This window comes from Juglans regia, chromosome 7 (genome assembly GCF_001411555.2).
Source record: "Juglans regia cultivar Chandler chromosome 7, Walnut 2.0, whole genome shotgun sequence".
Classification (NCBI taxonomy): domain Eukaryota; kingdom Viridiplantae; phylum Streptophyta; class Magnoliopsida; order Fagales; family Juglandaceae; genus Juglans; species Juglans regia.
In genome coordinates this window covers 27,682,949-27,692,386 of record NC_049907.1, presented here as the reverse complement: position 1 = coordinate 27,692,386, position 9,438 = coordinate 27,682,949, and the positions used below count along the sequence as shown (strand labels likewise).

The following is a 9,438-nucleotide window of genomic DNA, read 5'->3' as shown; positions in this document are numbered from 1 at the left end:
ACACACACACTTAAGGTGTTGGGATTAAAAAGAAAAAAAAAAAAAAAAAATTATGTGAGGTATATGGAGAGTATAATATACAGTAAAGTGCGATATACTATTCCTATTTTTTTAATAATAGTTGTAATAAGAAAACTTGAAGGGGAGGCTAAGGGAAAATGTTATAATTTTGTGAAAATATTTTATTAGATTTTAATAAATAAAAGAAAATAAAAAGTTAAATTAAAATATTAAAAAATTATTTAAATGTAATATTTTAATATTATTTTTATTTTAAAGTTGGTAAAAATTATATTAACTTTTGTGTTTTTTTGTTAAATTTATGAAAATAATATTTATATTTGTGATTGAATAATAATTAGGTAATAATTAGATGAAAAAAATTAAAATTAAAAATTTTAAAAATATTAAATATTTAAATGATATTTGAGATTAAAATTATGAAAAATTTTAATTTTTATAATGTCAAGACCTCCATCACCATCCCTCATGCCTTTTCGGAAAGCCGCTTCTCGCAGGTTTATTAAGGCTGTATTTGGATATCAATTGAGTTGATTTGTAAATAATAGTATTTTATAGATCTTAATCAGATATGTTTGAACGTATGAAATGTTGAAATATGTATTTAAATATATAAAATAGATTGAGATAGGTTTAACTTTTTATGAGAAATTGAAAAAATACTAAACCTCATTAATAATTGATTTGAGATGGATTGAGATGATCTTGATATCCAAACATAACCTAAATTGGCTTAAGCCTAAAGAGAATTGGTGAAAAATTCTCTCTCGCTTTAGCAGGCATATTAAGAAATAATAAATATCGGGATTTATCCAACTTGATAGATACCCGCCAATTTGATAGATACTTGCCCGCCTATTTGATTGTATATATATAAATAAAATTATAACCTAAATAATAAACCTTGAGATTGATTGCTTGTTCTCCATCAAAGTTGTCGTTAAGATTTATTATTATTACCATCTTTCTCATAATATACATTAAATATATGATTGAATTAATGCCATTTGAACTTTGAAGTAATCAACTTTTGAACCAAATATGATCTATTTATCAAATGAGTTACGTTAATATTATTGTGTTATTTATCTAAATAAAACTCTTAATATTCAAATTTAATTTAATTAAACTTCTTAACAAACTATGGCATATGGGTCACTCTAAATAAAATTTTAACAATAGTTATAAAATAATTATAAACTTATCAATTTTCTTATAATCCTGTCAGAATGATAGATTTGACAAAAATAATTAAGTATATCGTGTTTAGATCATCGACACATATAATCACCTACAATGATTTGAGACGGGAAACATGAACCTATTACTGCCCATTACTATCAATGCCTTACCGTCCGTTCCTTGTTAAGGCCAACACAAATTAGTCCAACAGTCAATATATGACTGGGCCGAATCCACAAATTTGAGTCAAATTTAAGTTGGGCTTGGCCCAGAATTTCATTGGTTAAATTAATTTTCTGTTGCTTCGAAATGTCAAGAAGGGATGCTGTTCATCATTTCAGGCTATACATTTTATCTATTTTTAATTTTTTTTAATTTTTTAATTTTTTTAATTTTTTAATTTAATTTTATTTTTATTAAACTAATTGAATTGTTGTACTCATCATCTATATACCATATACTCTTGTTATGAGAAAAAAAAATTTTAAAAGAGGTGTGGTGTGTGATAGATAGGATGCTAAGTAGAATTTTTCTTGAATGTCAGCATTCTCACACATTCTATAATAAATAAATATAGATAGAAGTCACTATTAAGAGTATCCATTTTATACACATGATGTGGCATCATCTAGATCACACATTTTTCTAACTGAATGTTAGAAATAATCAACTAAAAGTAGCTATACAGTGAGTACAAAATATGCACTGCTATAATAACTCGTCGATAACATTACTCTTCTGCATTTACACCCACTAATTCCATTCCTTGTCACTTGAGAGAGACAGACAACACACTTGATTTGAAGGCCTGAAGCAAAAGGCTTCCACCAATCCAAGAAATAATAGGATAGCACTCGTTTATTTTATCGATTGATGAGCAGAAAAAAGTTGAAAGTTTAATTCTGAAACTCAGACAAATGATGATATAAACTCTGTGATCGTGTGTGAATATATAACTAGAAGCAGCCAAACCAAACCAACAACAAAATTAATTTCAAGACAGGACCATCCTCTTTAGACTTTTCAGCTCATGAATCAATCATGCATGGCGACAGATCAATGATCGCTTTCCAGCTGTGACTCACCTGCTACGAGGAATTTTAGACTCCCAAGGGCTGCCATCACTATCAGAAAACCTCATCCTATAATAACAGCAGCATATGGTAAACGTTTCCTTATCTTCTTTGATTTTGACGAGTATAAAATGATATTTACGTGTTGATATTAAGGAGCAGTACAAAAAAACCTGCTTGTTGCATAGAATGACCTTTTTTCTTATTCTATTAATATGGAATATGATGGTAAAAAAATACATTCTGCGCGCTGTGTGAATGCAATGAATGGAATCGCCATCGGTCTACGTACCTACTGTGTCAGGATTATATTTTTGTTTAGGTAGTGATTAATATTATGGGAGTAGCTGCAACTAATCTTGCCTTGGAAAGAGATGGATCATCTTTTGTTTTTTGGCACTTTGCCTTTCCAGAGAAGACATGAAAGGAAATGAAGCACTAAGAGAAAAAGGTAAGAGCCACTATATATAGCCAACATTTATAGGACCCAGTACAATTTTATGTAGGGCTGCAATCCGAGCTGGTACAACCGGATTTGCACCCGACCCAACCCAAGTGAACACGTTTTTTGTGCCAAACCAAACCGAACCGAATAAAATAGACTCAAATCGAATCTGTATGACCCGACCTTTATCAAACAAAAAAAAAAACCTAACTTCCTACACATCAATTTATCTCAGATCTGAGGATGAATGACAATATAATCTCTATCTCAAATTCTTCTCAATCTTAAGAAAGAACCATAGAAAACAAAAAATGAAAAGATCCGCTTAATGTGAAAGTGGTGAGTCATTCAGAATCTCAATGCAAAAACTCGATGCAGTCATCGAATCGTCGATGGCTTTGTTGTGGTGAGTCATTCAGAATCTCGGATAACAGCATTTCAGCCGTCTCTTCTTACACTACCAACAGGAGACAAATAAAAGAGAAAAAAAAAATCTTTGAGCAAAATAGGCTGAGAAACAAACGATGGCTTTCTTTGAGCTATTCGACGATTACCAGTCTAAAGAAGAGGAAGTCTACTATGAAAGTGAAGGATCTGACCCGGAATACGATCCGTCTAGCGACCCAAGTTACGACATTCTTAGAGAAACCCATACCAAGTAACCTCACAGAGAAGAATAAATAGAACGCTCAGTTTGTATCTCATAGAAGAAATAGAAGGCTCGGCTTTTGAGATTATGATTTGGCATTTATGGCTGGTTGTGGTTGTGGTGATTGTTGTATGTGCAGAATTGTTGAATATTTGGATTTGGGTATTGCGAGAGAAAGATCAGAAAGATGCGAAAAGCTCATGGGACTTGGGAGTTGGGCGGCTAAGGTTTGATAAGTTTCTAGTTTATAGTCGAACGGTTTGACACCAACCCGTAACAAGTCGGACTGGAAACCGATCAGATAATGAACCGATAAATGTATGGTCGGGTCGGGTTATTCTAAACGGGTCTAACGGGTTTCGGGTCATATGCACAGCCCTAATTTTATGGATAGAGAGAGTGAGTCAACGATTCAGTAAGGACAAACTCTATAGGAAGTTGAGTGGTTCATTGCAAATACATCTACATGATATAAAGGTGGGAGGTGGTGCCACTAGGATGGCACACATGCATGTTACTGTCAGAGACCGATGCATGTTCCATATCATATGCATGTTGGGAAAAAATAATCAAGAAAAAGAACAATCTAACCATGTGGAATGGAAAGAAACTGGATTGGAAGCATCTGTTAGGAGTTAAATAGTCGAGAGAGAGAGAGAGAATTGCATGTCTGTCTTAATTTCTTTATTGATAATAATTTCATTGCACAAAGCACAAGAAGTTCCAACAAACAAATTACCATAATAAGTAGGAAACCCAATCATACACGGCCACACTCTATACAATTTTTAAATGACAAGATGAAACCTCTAGGATATAACCGAGTGAAAATTTGAAAATAAATAAATAAACGTGACAGACTAGCATGCACATCCAAATTCTAGTGACACTTTGAATCCCACTTCCTAATCCGACTTTCCTCATCATGTAAACCTCTGAAGCCACTCCAACTTGAATATAATAAGATTATAGTGTGTAACAGGGCCACCAGATAAGTAGAAGCAATCTGATCTGACTGAAGTATATAGGAATCAAATGTTGCAGTCAGATCCTTATTGAATGAACTTGGATTGGAAGCTTGGTTCCTATATCTTTCTCTAATTGTGTCTTCTCTTATTGCATTCTCGAAACTAACATCTGCAATTAATTATAAATACAGGATATGAGATAACTTATGAATGAATTGTATTCACAATCTTTAATGATGCCACAATGAAAGTAAAAATTTAATGGATGTTACTTACATGATTGGTGTGCTATGAGGCTAGTCTTCTCGAGCTTAGTAGTGAATTGGTGGTGGAGGAGATGCATAAATGTAGACAGGTGGTGGAGATTTCTCAGGTGGGGGAGGTGATTTGTAGAAGTAGGGAGGAGGGGGAGAGTGAACTGGAGGGGGCGGAGACTTATACTCATATGGTGGCGGTGGAGAGTGGACTGGGGGTGGAGGAGACTTATACTCGTATGGAGGTGGAGGAGAGTGGACCGGTGGTGGTGGGGACTTGTATTCATATGGTGGTGGAGGAGAGTGTACCGGTGGTGGAGGGGACTTGTATTCATATGGTGGTGGATGAGAGTGCACCGGTGGTGGTGGAGACTTGTACTCATATGGAGGAGGGGGAGAATGCACCGGTGGAGGCGGGGATTTGTAATAGTAAGGTGATGGGAGAGAGTGCACTGGTGGTGGTGGGGACTTGTACTCATATGGAGGAGGGAGAGAATGCACTGGAGGTGGTGGGGACTTATACACATATGGAGGAGGGGGAGAGTGCACCGGTGGAGGCGGGGATTTGTAGTAGTAAGGTGGTGGGAGAGAGTGCACTGGTGGTGGTGGGGACTTGTACTCATATGGAGGAGGGGGAGAATGCACTGGTGGTGGTGGGGATTTGTAGTAGTAAGGTGGCAGTGAAGAGTGCACCGGTGGTGGTGGGGACTTGTACTCATATGGAGGAGGGGGAGAATGCACCGGTGGAGGCGGGGATTTGTAGTAGTAAGGTGGTGGGAGAGAGTGCACTGGTGGTGGTGGGGACTTGTACTCATATGGAGGAGGGGGAGAATGCATTGGAGGTGGTGGTGACTTATACACATATGGAGGAGGGGGAGAGTGCACCGGTGGAGGCGGGGATTTGTAGTAGTAAGGTGGTGGGAGAGAGTGCACTGGTGGTGGTGGGGACTTGTACTCATATGGAGGAGGGGGAGAATGCACTGGTGGTGGTGGGGATTTGTAGTAGTAAGGTGGCAGTGGAGAGTGCACCGGTGGTGGTGGGGACTTGTACTCATATGGAGGAGGAAAATGCAGTGGAAATGAGATTATAATAATAAAATGTAGGAGAAAGTCTAGTGGTAAGGTAGGGACTTAATACTCATATGGAAGGATAGGGAAGAATACAGTGGTGGTAAGGATTGTAGTAGTAAGGTGGTAGGAGAAGAGAGTGCAGAGGTAATTGAGAGGACTTAGCCACTCATATGGAGAGGAAGGAATACACAGTAATTAGTGGGGAGATTTGTAGTAATAAGGTGTAATAGAAATGCCCGGTGGTGAGTGAGGACATCATATAGAGAGGGAAATACACAGTGAGTGGTGAGAATTATAGTAAGGTGGCAATGGAGAATGCACCGGTGGTGGCGGGGACTTATACACATATGGAGGAGGGGGCGAGTGCACCGGTGGAGGCGGGGATTTGTAATAGTAAGGTGGTGGTGGAGAGTGCACCGGTGGAGGAGGAGACTTATAATAGTATGGGGCAGGGAGAGGATGGGATGGTGGTGGTGGTGGGGACTTGTAATAGTATGGAGGTGGAGGGGAGTAGACTGGTGGTGGTGGGGACTTGTAGTAGTATGGTGGCGGTAAATGGGCTGGAGGTGGTGGAGACTTGTAGATGTAAGGTGGTGGTGGTGGTGGTGACTTATAGATGTAAGTGGGTGGTGGGTAGTAAACAGGTGGTGGAGGAGACTTGTACATGTAGGGTGGATGATAAATCGGTGGTGGTGGAGACTTATAGATGTATGGAGGATGGTAAACCGGTGGTGGTGGAGATTTGTAGACATATGGAGGATGGTAAACCGGTGGTGGTGGAGATTTGGGCATTGGCTTGGGCTTGGGCTTGGATTTCTCACACTCCTTGTAAGGAGTCTTTGGAGCATAAGCGAATGGCTTAGCTTTGAGCACAACTTCATAGTGATTCTTGGACTTGACCTTGAGCTTGGCACCCTTTTTGCCCCAGTGAAGGTCGGTGGGGATCTTACATGGTGAATGTTTGGGTGCAGCGTGGAGCTTCGCCTTGCAGGCCTCAGCCCCACCGTCCTTGTTATAGTCAAACCCTTTGACTAAGATGCTATATTTGCCGTTGATCTTAGTGGTACCATAGGCCTTGATCTCATCCTTTCCAACCTTGCAAGTTACCTCCACTACGGCACCTGCTCCATCATATACAATCAAACAACACAACACCACCAATCATATTAGCATCAGCTACTCATAAGCTAATTAAACACGTCCCAATTTCCCACTACAATAACTAACTTTGTCCTTTTGACATTTTAAAGAATATATTCTTTATTTTTAAGTTAAAGAATATATTCTTTATTTTTAAGTTTATCTAGATAATGCTTAAAATGACTATATTGCCCTCCTTAAATGCTTGATCTTTTGACTGCAATAAGGACAATTGGGGTATTTCATAGACAGCCCTCACTAATTTAGAGCCATTACTACACATTTTCTATTACAAATATTGTCAAATTACCTTAATTGCTTTGATGCTTCAGTGTGTATTGTCATATTGTGGACCTTATCTTAATAATTATGTTAGTCTAAGGGTGACTACTTTTTTTTTTTTTTTTTTATCAAAAATTGGTGTTTGAAAGACCATGCTAACTTCATATAAAGACTTCATCGTCTCAATCTTGGGAACAATTTATGTACTCAATTTTTTTAGTGTCAAAGCAAACTAACAACCAAGAAAAATACTTTAATGCATCTTCAGAAACAGTCAAGAAAAAACAAATTATGAACAACTAATGGATGTTAAAGATAATCTTCCTTTGAGATGCTTCTTGTCGTGTGATTTGATTGGATATCCCCAGTCATAGCATCTGTAGCAGTAGACTTTTCCAACCACCTTGACTATCATCGGATGGTGCATATGAGGAGGGTAATGGTACGGAGGAGGAAGGTGCTTGGGTGGTGGTGGAGATTTGTAGTAGTATGGAGGTGGTAGCGGATGTGAAGGTGGTGGAGGAGATTTGTAGTAGTATGGAGGAGGAAGGTGCTTGGGTGGTGGTGGTGGTGGAGATTTGTAGTAGTATGGAGGTGGTAGCGGATGTGATGGTGGTGGAGGAGATTTGTAGTAGTATGGAGGAGGAAGGTGCTTGGGTGGTGGTGGTGGTGGTGGAGATTTGTAGTAGTATGGAGGTGGCAGCGGATGTGAAGGTGGTGGAGGAGATTTGTAGTAGTATGGAGGAGGAAGGTGCTTGGGTGGTGGTGGTGGTGGTGGAGATTTATAGTAGTAAGGGTGTGGTGGCGGAGACTTGGGAGGCGGTGGTGGAGACTTATAATAGTAAGGTGGTAGTGGCGGTGGAGACTTATAATAGTAAGGTGGTAGTGGTGGAGACTTGACCGGTGGTGGTGGAGATTTATAGTAGTAAGGAGGCGGAGGTGAGGGCGAGGGGGGTGGTGGAGACTTGTAGTAATAAGGCGGTGGAGGCGAATGAACCGGTGGTGGAGGAGACTTGTAGTAGTATGGCTTTTGGGGTGGACTTGAAGGAGGTGGTGGAGACTTGTAGACATAAGGAGGTGGTGGTGGTGGTGGAGACTTGTAGTAATAAGGTGGTGGAGGCGAGTGAACCGGCGGTGGAGGAGACTTGTAGTAGTAAGGCTTCGGGGGTGGACTAGAAGGAGGGGGTGGAGACTTGTAGATGTAAGGAGGTGGAGGTGATGGTGAGGGAGGAGGTGGAGATTTGTAATAGTATGGAGGCCGTGGTGGTGGTGATTTGTAGTAATATGGTGATGGTGAATGCGAAGGAGGTGGAGGAGGTGACTTGTACTCATAAGGTGGTGGTGGGGAGTGGACAGGTGGTGGAGGAGACTTGTACTCATAAGGGGGTGGTGGAGAATGAGCAGGTGGAGGAGGTGACTTGTACTCGTAAGGTGGTGGTGGAGAATGAGCAGGTGGAGGAGGTGACTTGTACTCGTAAGGTGGTGGTGGAGAATGAGCAGGTGGAGGAGGTGACTTGTACTCGTAAGGTGGTGGTGGAGAACTGTAAGGATAAGCATCTCCAGAGACTGAAGCTACATTGCTTGAAACAAGGACTATGGCCAAAGCCAGGACCAATTGAGGCCAAAGACGACCCCTAAAGGGGTCGAGACCTGTAATCCTCATAGGATGCCGGAAAACTCACCACCTCCAGCCAATGTGTTTTGGCCCTAAAAGTTCTCTCTGTGGGAGGAGAGCGTGAGGGAAAAGGGAGGGGGAGATGGTTCTGGTTCAGATGATTTGAGAGGCATGCATGAAAGAGAATTTATATAGTGAAAGTGAGTTGTTGAGGGATAGCTGTCACAGAGGACCAATTCCAAATTGGTTCTTTTTTTTAATAATTAATGCAAACAAATGAGATAGTCTAGCTGGCCTTAAAATTGAAACACCAGTTTAACACTTGGATTACTGCCCAGCTAGCCGAGACCCAGTTAACACCAATTGCTTGTATTTACAAAATAATAATAAAACACCTGTATGATGTAGACATGCTTCTCCTCAACATTGTTAAGCAAGCAGTATTCATTTCTGCACTGAACATTGATAGGCTATTTCAGATCATTCCATTAATCTTATTTTCTTTGTTTTGTTGGGGCTATTTTATCAGCTGTGCATACTGACACCCATTACCTTTAGATGTACTAAACAATGGAAGACATTGGCTTAATTCACATTCAAAAAGGCTTGAAAAGAGAAAAGCAGCACTGGAAATGGAAGAAGCTAGAAACTGTAACTTTTAACGTGGACAATGGGTTGGAAATAATACCTATGACTGGTGATGCTTTCAAAGGCATCTTCTGCGGCACATGCAGTTGC

General features: G+C 39.7%; 1 protein-coding gene and 1 long non-coding RNA gene across 2 annotated transcripts; one reads left to right on the top strand and one right to left on the bottom strand.

The window, feature by feature from the left end:
- Positions 1-4,032: 4,032 nt before the first annotated feature.
- Positions 4,033-8,873, bottom strand: LOC109020899 (extensin-2-like). The gene is made up of 5 exons (XM_019003422.2): positions 7,987-8,873; positions 6,225-6,272; positions 5,985-6,095; positions 4,615-5,636; positions 4,033-4,507 (listed from the first exon to the last, which is right to left on the bottom strand). The coding sequence occupies exons 1-4, from the start codon at positions 8,746-8,748 to the stop codon at positions 4,650-4,652; spliced, it is 1,908 nt and encodes a 635-aa protein (XP_018858967.2). The 5' UTR covers positions 8,749-8,873; the 3' UTR covers positions 4,033-4,507; positions 4,615-4,649.
- Positions 4,904-6,148, top strand: LOC118348898. The gene is made up of 2 exons (XR_004801871.1): positions 4,904-5,026; positions 5,966-6,148. It is a non-coding gene; the product is annotated as an uncharacterized LOC118348898 (long non-coding RNA).
- Positions 8,874-9,438: the final 565 nt, after the last annotated feature.